General features: G+C 41.0%; 1 protein-coding gene across 1 annotated transcript in view; it reads right to left on the bottom strand.

The window, feature by feature from the left end:
* The window catches only part of ELOVL6 (ELOVL fatty acid elongase 6), a 78,374-nt gene that overhangs the window by 10,247 nt on the left and 48,906 nt on the right, over positions 1-19,221 (bottom strand). Inside the window, exon 2 of the mRNA XM_062636630.1 lies at positions 16,124-16,255. Coding sequence (XP_062492614.1) covers positions 16,124-16,255 — 132 coding nt within the window. The remainder of the gene's footprint in view (positions 1-16,123; positions 16,256-19,221) is intronic.

Here is a 19,221-nt window from a genome sequence, read left to right as displayed (position 1 = left end):
TTGTTGTGTTTTGGGGCTTTTTTTACAGAGGAACCAGTCTGAATTCAAGAGATGTTTAAAGGTCAGCAGGTGAAGAATGCAGAGCTTCTTACACCTTCCTTCGTGATAAATCAAACCACCTTCACCTTTCTGTTCTGTTGAGCAGCGCCCATATCAAGTTTTGCTTCTGCTGCTGAAGAGCTGGTTTCTTAACACAATAAAATGGCCTTTCTGTGCCCTTCTGATTTAAAACCTGCCGTCCTCAGAAAAGAGAAACAAGTTGTGCTGCTAATGCTGTGGCACAGGAGCATAGGATGCACAGTGACCCCTCAGTCTGACTGGTCAGGGCAGCAGGGCAGTCCAACAGCTTGCCTAGAGAAAGCATTAATGTAAAAGGGCAGCAGAATATTTATGTGCTTAGCCAAGCAACAGAAAACATGTAAAATACGAACTGATACTGGGAAAAAGCACAGAAAACTGCCATTAGAGAAACAACTCTCTGAACTCAGTTTCTTGAAAAGAAATGCAGCTGAATCCACCTTCATCAGACAGCTCTGACCTCCCCAATAAGGCAGTTACCCTCAAATCAGTAAAGAAACCCAGAAACTCCTGGTATTATCAAGCGGCATGTACCGAGGTGGGCACATCTCCATGTGAAGGAACATCTCACAGCTTTCAGCCATTTACTCCCTGTCTTCTTTGATTAATTCCCAAAAGTAAGTTCATAACAAAGCAATTTTGCAACACAATTGGTAGGTTTGCTTTCTAATTCTCTGGAAGTATTTATAGAGCTTTTCTTTACCTGATAAGGGTGAGCTTCTTTCAAATCACTCTTACCTTCTTCAGTCTCATGGAACATAGTCCCAGAGTACCAGTACATCAACGATATGCACCCAGAGGATGACACAGCAGGGACAGGGCTAGGTGACAGCTTTCTTAAGAAATTGATGGATTTTGCTGCTGGAAATTAAACTCTCTGTAGGAGATTTCTATCTGCCTCCTATAAAACCCCACTTCAGCCACTTTGGCTGACTCAAAAGACAGAAAGGCACCTCCAGAGGATGCAAGCATTGAGGGCCGCTTGCCTTGCAAACCAGCAAAGAGAATGTTTTTTCCCAGCTTAATATAAAATTTTTTCCTAGATGATTTCAGATGAAGTTGGCAGACCAGCGTTGGGAATGCCCCTTCCACTGAGGAAGAACATGAGGACAGGTCCTACCTAGCAGACAGGGGAGGAGTTCTGAGAACATGCATTTGTATGGCGACTGCATGCTATATACACAGCAGTATTATAAGAAGATATACATAAACTATTATCTGTATAGACAGGTGAAGTAGTCAGATCACAGCATGCTTGCTGCCTTGCTAATGCTGTGGTGATTATACTATCAAACCAGTGGGAAAGATGAAAGATTTAATGAATTGTTGGCCTGCTCCCAAACTAAAATCTGTGCTTACATTTTGTGGTGGCTTCAGGCCCCACAGCAGCAGAGTACTCTGGGAAATTGCTAACCTTTATGCCAAAAAGAGAAGACTGTCAAACAAAATTTTGTTAATTAAATAAGGAGATTTTATGGGAGTCTGCCGTCATAATCTGTAAAAAAAAAAAAAAAAAACCCAATCATATGAAACTGGTAATTTCTTTTTAAAGTTGAGCCAAAATGAACGGGAACGTCCAGGTGAAAGTGGCCATCTGGGTGGTGTCAAATGAGGAAAGCATATTAGGGTATGGTTTGTGCTTACCAGAATTATGGACCAACAGCATACTGACTTTTATTGGTGTCTGGTGCTTATTTAAAGCCTACTGAGTCAAAATCATTTTGTGGGTAGACATGCAGTGTGTTTCAAGGCTAGGAGAAGAATTAAAACCTCAAGAGTCTGCCTGACAGACATGACATTCATTCTTCCATGGGGAGCAGATTGGCAAGACCTTCTGTCACACACCAACCTTCCAGCATGTGGAAGCAAAGGGCAAGTGAGGAATACATTTCCTGGCTAATGAAGTACAAGGGCACATGCTCACAGAGTATCACAGAGAGCAAATGTGGATCCTGCGAGCAATTCGCAATTGCTTTGCTCTGCTTTCCAACACCCAAGCTGCTCTTGGGTGTCTGTGGACTGGCTAGATTTCTTAATTTATCGATTTATGTATTAATTGTTTAAATAAATCACCTCTTAACTCTTTTTGTGTTTTGTTTTTTTTTTGTTCCAGTGATGTGCACATTCACCCACATCTGGCCAGCTTTGCTGGGGAAGGGAGGAGCAGCACTACCTTCACTGGGCAATGTGCAATACGTGATGGTGCTATATTTAAAAAGTTGGGTTTTCCAGATGGATTAAATTCTCCAAAAGAGTAAAGGAATTAATTAAGCCTATGACAATTTTGATATACAGTTTCAATAAAAGATTGACAAACTACCTGATATCTCAGATGTGCCTCCTGTCTTAGTTTGCCTTGACTGTATTCAAATGCAGTTCCATAAAACCATGGATCTTCTTGTATTTAAATAGGTGTAGAAACCATAAGGTTGCTTTAGGCTTATCTGTGATTGCAAAATCATAGTACTTTCACTGTACAGTGAGAAACCATGCATAAGAAACTGATCATTAAGTAGAAATGAAATGTGGGCAATGACTGAAAGAGATCATCTGGTTGTTGTTCAGTGACCTACATGGCATTAATGACTCTTATTTTGATCTCAAAGAGTTAATGAGAGCTGTGCCTAAGTCAATGCAATATGACATGTCCTCTAATCTCACAGAAAAGCAGCCTAGAAAGGGATCTGGCACCATCATTCTAAATGGTCAATGTGACACAAAGACAGCCTATATGAAATACTCATAACTGATAACTGACCAGAAGAACCAGCTTTGTAAGTCTGCACCTGGTTATTAAAAATATTTTGTTAGGTTTGTGGAACTGAGGGTTTCATCGTCCAAAATAAATGAATCAGTCTCCTGGTTAGTGAAGCAACACAGTATTCATCTAAGTAAGTGATAAAAAAGTTCGAAAACGAATAGTAGTGACCATGGATTTGGTTTCTCTTAATTCTAAACGTAATGTTTCTGAGGCGTTTTACAAGCATTTAAAAGAGTGGACTTCTTAATAGTGAGTTACCTTGAAATCCTAGAGATGGTTCAAATTACAACTGATGAACTTAGCCCAACTCTATTTTCTAAGAAATGGCTAAGAAAATAATGTAATTATGTTGTTGTTTCATCATCTTTCAACATTTCTGAAGTGCTTTCAAGCAACACCAAGGTTAGTGATGGAGAGAAGACCCAATCCTGCAGAAAGACTGTTCTGATAAAACACTTGCAAAGCACTTCTCTATTTTACCTCCCACAACTGATCCAAGTACCTTCCCAGAAGACCCTGTCATCCAATCCACTTGTGATGAAAAGGGCATCTCCATTCTCTCTGCAGAGCAGACCTTCCTGTTGCCATACTAGAATTTTGGTCTTGTCTGCTTTCCAACAGCCAAGTGACCCAGCAGCTCCAGCTTGGGCTGTCCCATAATTACCAACACCTCAACAATATTCAGGCCAGCAATTGCTTTAGGTCAGATGTCCCTGTGTGACAAACTGCTAAGTACAAAGCTATTCATAAGTTGGGGGTCTCTTTAAGTTCAGACCTAACTTCTTTCAGACTTCCTATGTCTGTGCTGGCATCTCCAAAACTCTTAGCATTGTATTCACCAACAGTGAATACACCAATAGTATGTTGACTACATACTGGATGTGTTCATCAAATAGTGAATATTCACCAACAGTGAATATTTCACAGTCCTTAATGGCCTTTACTCTTGTGACAGCCCAGTAAGGTGGCTAACAATAAGATCCATTTCAAAGACAGACAGGTGAGGCAAACTGAAATAAGTGTCCTGTCAAAAATCTGTGCCTGAGCCAGAATGAGAAATGGTGTGCAACATCATGAGTTGCGATTCAGTGCCCTACCCATGCAGTCCATTTGAGGTAAGCAGAAAGAGATCTGACCTCACTGCGCATCAGTGAAAACAGTATTATTGAATTAACAGTAAACACACTCCAGTAAGGACAAATTTTCTTCAGAGAGTCCTTCGACCTGCTATAGATTTTCTTTTCACTGTTGAAAGTTATTCTCTAAACTTTCAGGTCCCAAGCTCTCCATCTTAATTACCCAAGGTACATCTACATCCTATATCCTTAAAGATAAATCATTTTTAGACATAAAAAGCTCTCAACATCACATTTTCATTGTCTGCACACCTGAGATTTTGGCAGCATGCTTTCAAGACCTAAAAATACAGTGATGCCCAGAGTTTACAAAGCTGTGCTGCCCTAGAAACACAAATAGCTGAAAACTTCCTGACCTAGCCAGAAGACCAGACGCGCCTTACACAGACTCAGTCAAGACTATGACTTTCCCTCTGTTTTCCCTTGACATATTAGGCAACTACCTCCCCCCAAAACCAGGGAGGATTTGGCCTGTCACAGGTGGACACAAGCCACAGAGAATGAGTTTCAGAATGAGTTTTAAGCGCACCCCTGCTTCTACCTCTCCCTCACTGTCCTTTCCCTTGAATTTGTGTAGGACCAGACCCCTGCAGCTGGCCTTGCCACAGGAGGAAATATTTGGATTCTTCTTCCTTAATAGGGAGAATTTTGCTGTTCTTCTAACTACTGCAGTTGTTTCGTATTAATGCTCCCTGCTGATCCACTTACTTGCACTAGTGAACTCCAGCAGAAAATCAGGTATGGATCAGAATCCACACTGGGGGTGCCTAACTCCTTGTAACATAGGCAGGTACAAAAACCATGGCTAGTGAGGTGGAAAATTCAATGCCAGTATTCTTTAAAACATCCTGTTTTTCTTCACTATTTCCCTCTGTTGATAGAACTACAAAAATGTAGGTTTTAATCCCATTCAGCAGCAGCTGATTCTGTAGGAAGTTCATCTTAAAAGGCTTCTATTTACCCTTTGTCTATGAAGGAAAGTCTGTGAAAGAAAAGCCTGAAGACATAACCAATGAGTCAGCCACAGAGAAAAACAGAACACTGAACCGTCACTGTAAAATGAAAAAATCTCATTATTTCAAAGTCAGTCTTGCAGAAGACTGCAGTGCTCACTTTTCGTGTGTTTGGGGCTTGAGACTATCATGCCATTACTGTGCACCTCAGCTGAACTCCTTTCTGCTCTATATTGTTTGCACTTTGCTGGAGGAAAAAAAAGTCACACTGGCAACCATTTTTTCCTCTAACAAAACTAACTTTGGGCACAGATGTGAAAACATGTTACCGATTCTCCTCTGATGCTGATGAACCACGGTAACTATTTACATGCTCATTCTGTCTATGGCAATTTTAGCGTAAATACAGATTTTAGTGTAGAACTGTAAAATCAGAGAAGGAGGTTTGTGCTACCGTATTTTACCCCTTTGTAACTGTGTTTAGACAACCACGTGCTCATTTACCACAATTCAGTTGCTAACAGATAATCCAAAGCACAGTAACTCCCTTGTTCTCCAAGGCCTAGCCTATTGATAAAACCATTTGGGACCATTATTTATTTTCTTACAATGGGCAGAAGCAAGAAAAAATATGAAAAACCCACCTTGGTCCCATGATACATCTTTTCCCTATGGTAACTGAACACCTTTAAAAGCACATTTTCAAAAATTAACAAAGTAGTTATTTAAGAGCATTTATTAATCTCATCCTTTAAAAACAACACAGAACTCTTCAGCCCATGTGTCTGAAAAGCCATAAGGTACCTGTATCCTTCATAATGACTGTGCTATTGTAATTAAGAGCACAATGTTCAGAAGTGTTTTAGATCAAAAGATGGTTTTAGCTTCCTAAACTCCCTAAAAGCTTGAAATGGCTAACGCTGTAGTTCCCACCTGCAATCCTACTTCTCCAGCTGAGGGAATACATTGCTTGGTAATGTCCATTTTCTTCAAGGAGCTGTATGCAATAACTGGTGGTGTGCACTCTCTTTGGCTCTTCCCTGCTTTGAGCTTCTTTGTCTATACTGAGTCATGTTCCTGCATGGGAGCTACTGCACGGCTCAGTCTACAGGCAGGCTGCTGCCTCCACTTCCCCGCTGCCTGCCTGCCCAGTGATGCTGGTTTGGCTGGTTGCATGGCCATGCTGATTTAACTGGACTGGTGAATGACGCAACTAAGACAGCCTCTCCTGTGCTTTTCTTTTTAATGACATGATTTCATTGCTCTCAATCACAGGAGGGAAAACAAAGACTGGGGAAGGCAGGAGTCCTTTCAGATAGCTTTAGTGCTACAGAGTTCAAAATGTGGCACCATACTCTGAGCAGCTACTCTGCTCTGGGAAGCCACTGAAAACGCATTTCAGATGCTGGATTGCATCTCTCTGCTGTATCTTGTTTACGATATGGTTCTTTTAGAGAGGGCCAGAAAATCCAAGGACTGACTCAAAAGCTTGGAAATACACTTAGGCTATAGTCAAGAATGCAGCAGGAACCGTATGAATGCTGTAGTAAGTACCATGCCTGTTATATATGCCTGCTATATATTCTCTCTACATAATCCACTGAATTACAGAATTGGGTGCCTCCAAAACATACTTCCACAAATAGTTACCATCTCTGCAAGGGCATTAAACCACCAAGAATTTAACAAGTAAGTCCCAACAGCAAAACATTTCTTCTAACATCTTGCTGCCCAGCTTCTCCTCAGCCTCTCCCCCTGCCCATCTTCTGAGTGGGAAGGAGAACACACAGGTCTTGCAGCTCACACACAAAGTCCTCCCTTGTTCTTCTTGAAGGTGATGGCGCCTCATTCAGGGAGGAGTCCAAGCCACAACATTGTTGAAAAAAAAAGGGTAAGAAAAGTGGGAAATGAGGAATAACATATGTTTTCTTTTCAGTGTGGCGCTCACTCTAAAACCTGGTGGTCAGCAGTAGCAGAAGTGTTTTATAATGGGGAGCTCTAGCTCTCTGTGCCACTTGTCAGCAAAAGTTGCACTGATTTTCAGTTTTTATCACTCGATTTGGCAGAAGACTTTACTTTGGATAAGTTCATTCTCACTTTGAGGTTTGGGTTCAGTCCTATCAAAATCCCAAAGCAAAATTTGACTGAATTCCCCTTCCATCTCTAAAAAAGACCCCCATCACTGAACCAAACACACAAGCCTTGCCTTTCAGACCTTCTACTGTATCTGATCCAGATGTCTTTTTAGTAGGCCTTTCAACACAAATCAAGTTTATTTTTTCTCCACTGGGACCAAAAACCTGAAGCCAGGCCAGCTCGGAGTGATTTTAAAATTTTGCAAATATTTTACATGGCTCTAAGAAATAATATATCATTTGTGCAGGTTTATATATCCATAAGCATATGCATACACGGCTGGGTGGTTATTAGTTTCCCATGTGATAAATTCTGGAGAGGGAAATGAGATATTAAAGTGACAGCTCGCTCTGTGGCTTTCAAGTGAGAGCAGATACTGTGCTCCTTGCATGAGTCCTTTTTTTAGTCCTCAGCAATAAATCATTCAGTGTGGGGCCACTCCCTTCAGCCCTTCCCTCTTGTTGGCAGACTTCCTCATCACAACTCACCTTGCTCCCAAAGCCACTTCTTTGTCCTTTTCATTGACAAAACTGGAAAGAAACCAGACTCAACATATTTCCTTCCCTCTCCAGGGACCTCATTAAGCATACCCAAACAGTGACATCTCTGCAGGGCTCTGGATCAATGGGCACTGTCATCTAGAGATTTTAATCACATTAACACCACAGCAGAATAAAATCCATCTGATTCTCCCTTCCTAAAGTGGTAAGCTCAACAATTCTGCCAATTGCTGCAACTACTACTCAGAAGGTTTATTTATATGTGTGGATAAAAACCAATCTAATCTACCACAGCTACTTACTGCCTTCCAGTCCCTCCTCATGGAGCCTGAATTCCCTCTCCAGGAAATGCAATTTGATCCCCCAGAGCTGCCTTCTTTCTGCTTGGGATTAGCTATATTCAGACAATCCAGAGGAGGAGAGTACAAAAATAATAAAGCAAAGCTCTGTGGTCCAGTGGAAGAACTTGCACTGCTTACAAAGCATAGCAGAAAAAAAAGTGCCAGGGCTACATTCCCACAAGTGGTCTTTCCAACAGAGAAGATAATTGGCAGAGGTAAAAAGAGTTATACTTGCACAGAGTCCTACAGAGAGCACTCGGTGGCTAAACAAGGGCCACTGGGTTTTGGTAGAGATAAACAAGGAGCAGTGGTCAGGCTGAAGGGCAGCTGCACTCCATCATTACCCTAGGAACATGAGAATAGCATAAATTGCTTACAGGGACACCCATGTAACCATACACTGCTGAAAAACATGTCACTGTGTTCTTTCAATGAATAAAAAGTAATTTTTCAGCTCTACCTACGCCTCCCTGTGCTTCATCTGACTTCCAAAGAGAGAGTTACAAGCTAATCAATAGTAATTACCTATCATCCAGCTTAGCCCTCCTCAGTGTGCCATTACCTGATGCCGCTCCCTGATTATCTGACACATGGAGGGTAAGAACTTGCAGAAACAATATTTCTTGATGAAAGCTGTTACTTCTGAAGCTATAACTCACTCTTCCATCACTAAACAATAATTGGACCTTTGCTGCAGCGTAAGATCCCTGGCACCCTGTGAAGGCTGTATACGCAAGTAAGATGTTTTTCTCTCATGAAACGGTTCCCAGTTCTTAGACATTTATTTCAGCAAGTTTGGACGTGGCTAAATTACTTAAAAGGATGGGAAAAAAATCAATTTTCAACTTCAGTCCTGTGTTTGGTGCAAAATCTCATGAGAATTAAGGAATCCATCTCAGGATTTCTAAAGTAGCCCATGAGGATTCATAAGAACAGTGTACCTCTTAAGCAGTCCTTAATGAATGCTACAGGGGCATTTGCACTTGTTCCTGTGTCATTACTGGAATTATTCTCAGTATCCAGCATTACCTCAGGAAAATTTTAGAACAACTGTAATTCATTGCAGTGATTTAAATGTTAATCCAAAAAAAGAAGCACATCTATTTCTGTTGGATAAAGATACTTACAGGATCAAATGTATCAAGTTGGTATAGTAACTGTCATGTATAGAATTTAAATGTATGTATTCAGGAGTTTGAAATTATCCTAGGCAAACAAAGCCAAAAACTAATAAAGTAAAAGATTTACCAGAGAATCAAGGCAACCGATGGCAATAGTCATCACTAAAGCTGTAAAGCAGGCAGATAATAAAGTAAGCAAAATCTAAGTTACAGGAAAAGGCTAGCATTTGACAGAATAAAGAAGGCTTAAAGAAGCTAAAAGTTATAATGAGTTGCTCAGATACACAAATTTAATGGCAATTACAGGCCTGGAGCCACTGATCTTCCTTTTCACTTTGTCCTCAACCAAGGCAGTAAGTACTCCTGCAAGCGCCGAGAGAAGTTCAGATCTCAGGGATTTGCCTACACTCAGTAAATAATAAATATGTATTTTATCTATTTAGCAACCCAGGGAAGATGCTGAATGGTAGAAGCATGAGGATGCGTATTTGTTTAGAAAAAGTTAAACTTGTCACAAAATGGACACTCTGCTTGACACCCATGTGCAGCCCTGTATGTGAACACTGCTCTGTTAGGCAATGTTTGTTAACATGCTCGTCTGCAGGTGCAATGTTGGATTTGACTGGTCATGCAAGTTAACACCTCTCGGTGTTTTATTCCCACTGTCTCAAACAAGCACAAGCTGTTGCGGACTTACTCAGAAGAAAATACACGGAGATTTCTATTCCCCAGAGATTTCTGCATGGGGGAGAACCTTTTACCAGGCACACTAACCAAGTACCAAGGCTCAGTAAAATGCAGAAGTGCTGCCACAGCAGGACAGATGGGAGGTTTAATTTTTTTGGAATGAATTATCTACTTTCTCTCCAGTACAATTCCCTTCTTAAGCAACCAGACAGATGTTTCGTTTTCCTCAAATACACTTCTCAGTCTGCTCTCCATTTAAAATGGAGAGGGAAAGTCTCACTCTTGGGGGACTCTGCTCTGAGTACTACATTCATTCATGTTGCGTAGTGGTGGGTGAGGGCTCCTGATCTCATGAGAAAGCTACACTTCAGACAAACTGACTTATCAACACTCATTGATTGTGAGTGAGGGCAAAACAAGCTCAACAGCTGCTTTCCAAAAAACATACTGAATTCACTTTGCTAAATTCAGTTTTCCAGCAATAAAGGCAAACAAGCAAGCAAGCAGAGAAAAACGTTTTTAAAGGAAGGAGGCCCATCTCAGCACTGAAAAAAAGAGGTCCTATCCGGATCTCCTGTAGAGCAGCATTAGCCAGGCCTCACAGTGGATCCTTAGTTTACTTTTAAATAGGCCTGATTAGGTAAAAATAGTAAAATCAGTTTACATTCAAAATTACTTTGATGGACACAATAGAGTCCACAGCAGTAGCAGCAGAGTGAATGAAGAGGTGAGATTTCACAATTGGATGGGCACAGCACTTTGTGGCATCAATTAGAATTCCGGGAATAGAGGTATTTGTCATGGGATGATCTTCTTAGAATAAATAAAGCACATACTGGAGATACATCGTCTTTGCTGCTCTTGGTCTATATATTTTTATCACCCCTACACTGCTTTTTAATGCCAGCTAGCATTTGTTTTGTAAAGTATGAATACACCCAACATAGCACTGTTTGCATTTTCCTATTGGGTTTACAGTACATCTTACAGAAAGTAGATTTTTCTTCTTAAACTGGTAAGACTCATCCAAGGGATTTTTGTCTTCTCAACAATCATTTTGAATGCCTACTGTTCACCCAACTTTCAACTCTTGCTCCAAACTGGTAATGAAAAGATCTTTCCAATATCTGTTATATAAGAAAATCATGTAAGTACATATGGACGAACATGGTAATATAGAGAAAAATTGTTAAGTTGGTATATATTAAGCATTTTACTAATTTGGATTCTGGGAAATGTCCTACTGAGGATATGCCTTAACACTTTACAAATTTAGGGACTATTTCACATGGAATACACTTGCTTTTAGATTTATAAGAGAAAATTATTAATTCACCTTAAATGCTGCTTATTAATTGCAATGTTATTTGGCAAATACTGTCCTTTTCAGAAATTAGTATTCTCTTTGAATCTACTGTCAGGACCTTTATAAAAGTTCAGAGTATTTCAGGATTTTCATGGGTTGCTCAGCAACATATGAAATTAAGTTGTGTTTTAATCTCCATGGCAAGTATATGTGAATGGCAGCTCTTGAGACAGACATAAATTTGAGGCATTTTTCATCAATTTTCCCACTTACAATCATGACAACTAGTATGCATTTCAGAGTCATACATCCAACCAATTGAAATCCTTTCTTTAAACGTATGTTTAGTCTTTTCCGTTCAGTTCAGCTTAGGACTGAGTGACTCACATGAAGGTGTGCTTTGTACTGCCTTGTCAGGAATTGTCTGCGGAACAAGCACAAACCCTTCTATAAAATGCTGCTGTGCTTGTAGTATCAAATCAATCTCCTATCAGTCTCATAAAAGTAAAGTGAGTCACCTTCTTTCAGTGAGCCTGTTTGGTTTTGCATTTCAAATATAAGACCTGTTGGAATACTTTTTACTTTTGAGGGTCTGCTTAGCTTTGTGGCAGGCCGCTAGTGACCTTTTAGCTACATTTGATACCATTCCTATTACTCTGAGAGAAACTGTTTCCCAGGAAGACAGACATCTGGAAAGCCTGTATTGAGATCAACTGATTTCCTACACAGCATAGCTGAATTTAGGTAAGAATCTATGTAATCTCAGGTGATGATAACAGCATTATGGCTGTGTGGTTTGGCTAGACAAAGAGAAATCCCTCCTCTGCTGCACCAGCCATAGTTTGGCTTAGCCTCTCCCTACAAATCATTGCATCACATTGGATGTTTTAGTGTCTTCAACTCCCATATTGACATGACAGCTTTCCCTGGAGAAGACAACTTTTTACTATTATTACTTAGTGCCTTGACCATGAGACATCTGTTGGCAGCCTCTTAAGGATGGAGGGCAAGTGAAAACAGTGACACGTTGCTGTCTTGTATGAAGATGAGGTGATCAAATACATGTTTAAGCTCCTTGATAGTGATGATACCCATACAGAGACTCTACAGACTATAAAAGGAATTACAAAAATCCAGCTGAGATGTAATGAAAACATGAAGTAATGACTTTTTATCCTCCTGTGAGAATCCTGGTCTCAGCTTTGCTAATTCCTAGAGATGCCAGCATGACACTTTTGATGTAAAAAATTCAATGAATGACCCTAACGTTATGTTCAAAGTTGCATGAATATAAAAGCAGCAACTCAGATTCAATGTGGTTTTGCAGATTTTTAACCCCCAGGAATTATTCAGGGACAACTGTCCCTTTCATGTAGAGGTGAATCAGCAACAGTTTCCTTGGGGTCTTATGAGAATGAAAAATGAACTTTTGTGTCAGCTTCATAACAGCAGGTTTGCACTGACACAGAGCAGCAGAGAGCTGCTCCCTCGGGACCTCAGCAGATAACCAGGCTGGACAAAACCACTTAATTCAAGTGTAGAAAACAGAACAAAAGACTGAAAACATTTCAGGCAACAATAAGCTTTGAATGCTCGAAACAAGTCAACAGACCTGCTAGGGAGAAAAGAACATCCAACCCAACAACCCAAGGAAAATATCCCAAACTAATTTCTCTGCCAAAGATTTCAGAAGATCATGTTTTCACGGTAGTTTCCAAGTGAAAAGAAAGATTTACTGTCATTGCTCCTACAGAAGTTTACACTGAGGAGTGGTAACCTTTTTCCAGAGACAAAATGTTCAAAACTTGTCAACGCTTCCAACGGGAAATAAAGCTGCTTTTCTGCCTCAGAAATCCTGCTGGCTGCTAGTGTTGACACAAAAGTCACTCTTGACCAAGATCCTGAATGCTCAACAAGCTCAGTAGGGTGGTGTAGTTGTTTTGTTTATTTACAAGTGTGGCAAGTTTCCTACTGTAGCTGCTACCACATTTAAATGATCTTGGCAAGAGCAAAGTGTAAAGGATACATTCTGAAGAGGGACCGTGTCATTGCCTGGCAGGCAATTTTCTTTGTTTTGTTTTTCTTTTAAACCCAAACCACATCTTTCCAGCCTCTGCAAAGTGTTACTATTTCTGATGATTTTTGAAGCAGGTATAATGGTAGGGAGATAAACAAGACTCCAGAAAAAAGCCTCACACTGACCTTGGGGCATAAAATTGAGAGCTCTCCATGCTGGCTTTTCTTCCTCAGCACAACCATTTAAGGCAGACCAATACATTACTTAGAATTTCTGCAAGGTATTGTAAAAGTAATAGCATTTCAGCATCCCAGAAAGCCAAAGAGGAAGTCCTTTAAAAAGTTAAGGAACATTTTTCTGGATCCATAGTAAGCCTACAGGCAGAACACTGCCATCTAAATCTACCTTCACCAACCTTAAGAGGAAGCAGAAACGTCCTTCAGGACGAGCATATGTAAATGAAACAGACAGTTATGCCAGGAGCCAGAAAAAAAAAAAGACCAAGTTACTTGGAATGTTTACAGCATTCAAAGTCTAGTGCAGCTTGCTCAGAGAGTCAATAAGGCTGGAAGTGACCGATGGCCCTAGAAAGGACACTGTGGTAAAATACCAGGAAATGAATGTTCTAAATAATACTTGTTATAAGAAGTCTTCACCTCAGGTTTTAATGAATATTCTGCATTTCCTGTTTTCTGGGCAAGAAGTCAAGAGGTTTCGTGTTTGGGTTGGTTTTGTACGGGATCACTAGATTATTTTTCCCTTCCCTACTTCACTTTGCTGCATACTACTCAGCACCTCAGAAGAGCAAAGCTTTCAAAGCATAGCCATGTAATTTTCATAATCAACTGGTCCCTTTTAGCAAATCCAGAAGTTTAAACGCTCAATGCTTCTGTGTACTCCAAACCTATCATACTCTTGTTCATCCCTTCTTTCTCTACCCTGCTGCCTCATTTCCCAATGTGCAGAGGAAACAGTATGTTCCACAGTGCTTGGGGAACACTTGCCCCTGAATTGTGCTATTGGAGCTGATAGAGAAAGCAAACCCCGCAGTGGTGAACTCCTCTCAAACTGTGTCCTTCTGGCCACCGCTTCTTGTCTCCACAAATAGAGCTCACCTCAAATGCCTACACTGTGCGGCACAGCAAGAAGTGGTCTGTGTGGCAGGTTTAGTCTGGCAGCTTGTGGCTCCAAAAAACATGAGTCCACATGTTAGATTTCACCCAGCATCACTCAGCAGCTCATGCTGCCCATGCCTTAGCTATTTCATATGATGATGATGGGAAACTCCAACTAATGAACACATCAATTTCGAAGTCCCTCTAGACAGCCATTTCACAATGTAGTGTGTATTCTTGCTAGGTTATGATTTCGGGAGGAACTTAATTAGTGAAATTGCTTACAAATCCAACATTGTGAATGTCAGCCACAGATCCATCTCAAAATAATGTGATTTTAAAACTCATCCTAGACACATTCTGCAGAGGGCGGTTCTGAAATAATGCTTCTTCCCCTTGGAAGAATTAAACTACCAAAGGTTTGTGTTAAATCAGCTATTTCATAGCGTCTATATTCAGTAAGAAAGTGTTATTGGAATACACATTTTGGGATCCTGCTGGCTACAAATCACTTTACAAACTGATCCACGAATGACATGCCATCTAGAAACTAGTTCAACAGCTGCTAAAATTCAGCCATTTCTGGAACAAACGGCAACAGTTGCTTACAGGACACTAACAGCAAAACTGCATTAGACACACAGGCAGAAGTACAGCATCAAATGCAACCAGATGAAAATTACAAATCTTCAAAGAAGTTTCTGTCTGCACCAGGATGTATTTTTTAAAGATATTGATGACCTATAAAGCCAACATACACTTCTGCTGTTAGCATGTCCCAGCTGGATGAGACAACTTAGAAATACAATTTATTTCCTGCTGCCAGAGTTTTAGAAAGTGTCAATGTGATAAACCAATTTTGGATGAAAAAAGGAAAAGCCACGAAAGAAAGCGAACTTCTCCATTCATGCTTAACTTTAATCTGTAGAAACTCAGCTCAAACTATTCCCATCCTGTGAAAAATTATGCCCCATTCACAGCTGTGCAGTAAACAAACCTGTTTTATGCACTTTAGAACTAATATAATTGGCAATTGCTATATTGATATTTGAAAAAGATGCAGGTATCAGTGTTTGCTAATGGTTTGCAAACGGTTTCTATGCAGTTGACTGAACTATAATTTATATTTCCAATGGGCACTGAAAAGAAAGATAATCCTCAGGTCTTCTGTGTACCGTTATTAGTAAGTTGTACCACAAGTTCATGTGTTTTTAAGGGATATTTTATGAGCATTGCTCATAAAATAATGCAATTATGTTCATTGCTCATTTATCTTCAGTCTCAATAAAAATTACCATATTAAGCAGATAAAGTGGAATTCAGTTTTACTCCTGACTTCAACAACTATCAAGAATCTGAACCTGACTTTCCCCATACTTGATGATAGGGTCAACACACAGTTAGAGATGTTCATCACTAAAAATTGCCTTTCGCCATGAAGCCACCTTTCTGCTACGTCACAAGCTCTTTGTGATAGAATAACCAGAAGCCAGATTCTGAGTACAGTAGCCTAATTTACATGTCATCAAAGCAGGGACTTTAGGTTTACATCACTCTAATGGAGATTACAGTCTTGACTAAATATTCCATATATGCACCCCTGTAAATGCAATAATAACCGGTAAGTGAAAAAAAGAGTAACATCTTAACATGCTTATTTTCCTTTGTAACTTGCATGGTAAATTTACTGCAATACTAAGTGCTTTTCCTTATGTCCTCACTTTATTGTCATCTTTGTTCTTCAAGAAGGTTATTGATTTCTCTCCTCTTCAAATGCTGTGTGATCTGGCAAGTCAAAGGGGATCATTTTAGTGATAGGAATAGATCAGGACATAACCCTGAATAGCAAAACTAAAGAAATGCTACTTCTGGGTGAGCTTGTTGTCACATTAGCAGTGCTGCTGTATGTGAAGAACCCCAAACCCTCATCACGGACTACTGTCAAAGGCAGTTGGTGTGAAGAAATGCCTACCTGAAGACGGCAAGGCTCAGGGACCAGAGCACTAATGGCTTCCTCAGTTCAAATTTTGCTCGTTTGTTCATTAGGTGCCGACCACCAAATATAAAGGCAGCATACAGAGCTGAAAATAGGAATGATTTCTTCCTGCAAAACAAAACCAAAAAACACCTGTCAAGTATTTAATTAGCATTAGATAGACAAGAGAGTTACATCTGGATATAACTGCCAAGGGCTTGTGTGTCTTCTTGAAAGGAAACTCTTTCAATGACCCTCTTGCAGCCCAGCTGAGGTTATTGTTAGTGTATGAACCTACATGCCTGCACACAGGGCAAGGCCCAAGTGCAGGCAAAACTGATGCTGGGGAAGCTCTGAAAAAAGACAAACAGTTTTGGCTCCCATTCTTCCCTGGTTTCTGAAGACTGAACTTCTGTGAGGAACGTAACAGATATTGCAGAGCCAACACACTTCTGCAAGCACAACACAGTTGATACGTGAACCAGCTGATCACATTTTGTGGTTCATTTATCTTTTTCATATCAATTTCTGTTTCCTGCAGGATCCTTACTACCTGGAAATTTAGTTTCCCATTGTTTCCTCCACGAAGGCACTTAACTTCATCACAACATGAAGAGCCCAATGAAAAGTGGAGAATCACAAGAAGTCAATAACCCCATTAAGCAGTGACCATGCTGGGTGGCACTGCCCTGCTGCACAAGCCCTGCCTGTGAGCACCAGTTCAGGAAACCCAGTGACTGTGCTGAAAGGCCAAGCATGGCTCTCTTAAGGAACTTCAATGATACTCTTAGAATTGCAAGTTTTATTTTTAAAACTGCCTGATAGCAGTCCAGCTCAGCAATAATCAGCAAACACTTGAACTCTGCTACTATAACTCATTGTAAAACAACCATTAAAAGTCAAAAATAGACTCAGATTAGGATTCCTTCCCACACAGCACAATAATACACTGACTAAGACCTAATGATCTACAACATTAATGGTGGCCTAACTGTATGGGTATACATTTAGGAATGGATTTTTCTCTAAAAAATCTATAATTATATTCACAAGTATCAGTGGACTATGGCTTTGCACCAAGAGATGCTGGTTCTTTTTGAACCCCCAAAAAGAAACAAACACTCTCAATAAAGGTTTAACTATTTCATTAATATCCCAGACAAGATGGCAGCAAGCCACAAGATCTTATGTTCCTTATGACACTGGAACACCAAGATGATGCAGCATCAGACCAACCTGTGATCAGGGCATGGCATGCTGCCCAGACTGCCTGTCAGGGCCAAGGTTCACTTGCATTGTATTCTGTACAGGATTTTCAGTTGGATGTTTCTACAAAAGTATGTTGCTTCACCTCAAGATAAAGACAACGATGTGCTTGTGGTGCCTGATAGTGCCAAGTAAGTGACACCTCCAAGCTCTTCCATTATGATTAGCCAGCTGAGGGTAACCCATGGTAAGGATTATGGACAGGACAGGATGGTCCTGAAGGCCAAGCATTATGTGCAGTACAGTACAGCACAGCACAGTGCATGCCTGCACCCGTTCAAGGCAACCGGTGCATGAATCACAGGCTCCTCAGTGGAGAAGGGTCCTCCCACGAGGTCCATGAAACCTAAGAAAAGATGTAAAAGCACATCTGACTGGAAGTATGAAGAAAGCACATGCAGCCTTCACTGGAAATAGTGAGTTTATGTGAGTCTGAGAGCTAAGTAAAAGCAAAGTCCAAAGAGACAGAGGCGTATCAGTATACATGCAGCAGCATGCCATTTTCTGTCTATTTAGAAACTCCTCTGTTTATAGCTCTGTGTTGCAAAACATAGGTAACTGCATGAAAATCCGACTGCTCAGTGCTCTGCACTAAGAAATGAAGACCTAGTGCCTGTGGTCCCCTGGGTGACCTTTAGCCCCAGGGTAACTACCGAGTGAGTGCCCTCTCACCTTGTTCATTGAGATGGTCTAATTGCATGGCACTATTTATAACAACCATGTTTTGAAAATGATAAAGCATAGGCCCTTACTCATATCATAATAAAGAAAAAAACATTCATTTTCACCTCTTATGTTCTTGATTTTCAGTCAGGGAAGGGGCAGAATTACCACATTTATCAAATCTGACTGAAGTTTAGCTTGGTTGGAAATCAGTAAATATTTGTTAACCAGTTTGGGTAGTGATGAACCAACTCAAACTTGCTCACACCAAGCTGCATAACTGTTAAGACAGGATTTATGGAATATGGGACAGGAACAAACTCTCAATGTGCAGTTGGACTGCCTTGCCACCTCCTTCCCTCTGCAGCCTCTTCAGCAGCAGCTTGCGGAGCAGCCCACCGCCAACCCGGGCATGAGTGAAGGAGTGTGGTGGGCTGTACCACAGTCTGCAGTGCTGTCCTGGTTGCCCCAGGGCATCAGGAGAGACATCCCCTCTGCATGTTCCTGCCCCTTCAGTCCCACGGAATCTGGGCTTACAGTGCTCAGTGCAGACAGATGGCAATGCACACAACAAGGTATGGAGATACTCATACATGATATATACGTATGGCCATTTGAGCAAGGTCATGTGCAGGAGCCCCAGAGGAGGGACCCTGCAGCCCCATGCCACAGGGTGGGTGCAAACCCCGCACCTCACGGCACTGCAGTGGGAAACCCTCATGCCAGAGGCAGGGCAGGTCTGTGTTGCACTGGTCCATGAGTGGAGTTCCAAAGCAACCAAAAACACTGCAGGATGGTGCAGGGGAAAAGACTGCAACACAGTGCTGCCACGCAGCTGCCAACAGGATGTGAGTTGCGTAGGCTGGCACAGGAGGAGGTCAGGATTTAAGAGCAGTAGCTAAAAGTTCTTTGTGGGAAGGCAGGCAGGTACGAAGCTGTTCAGTTCTGGATCAAATACAGCCAAAACTTCAAAGTAATGGTTTGACTTCAGTTCCAATTCAAGAAAAAAGGACCAGTCTGAATGAGTTAGCAGCTCAGGACTGTGCTCTGTTTGACTCCCTTCTTCCTGGGTAAGATACCCTACATCTTCCTGGGCAAGATACCCTTGCACCAAGTAACATTTTGTTTTGCTTCTTGTTATTGAAACTATTTTTCGCGAGTTCGGT

The sequence above is a fragment of the Pezoporus occidentalis genome, unplaced genomic scaffold (assembly GCF_034315485.1).
Source record: "Pezoporus occidentalis ecotype Australia unplaced genomic scaffold, CSIRO_AGI_Poc_V1 ctg49, whole genome shotgun sequence".
Taxonomy (NCBI): domain Eukaryota; kingdom Metazoa; phylum Chordata; class Aves; order Psittaciformes; family Psittacidae; genus Pezoporus; species Pezoporus occidentalis.
Note: the sequence above shows the minus strand (reverse complement) of the source record. Positions and strands in the feature narration are given on the sequence as shown.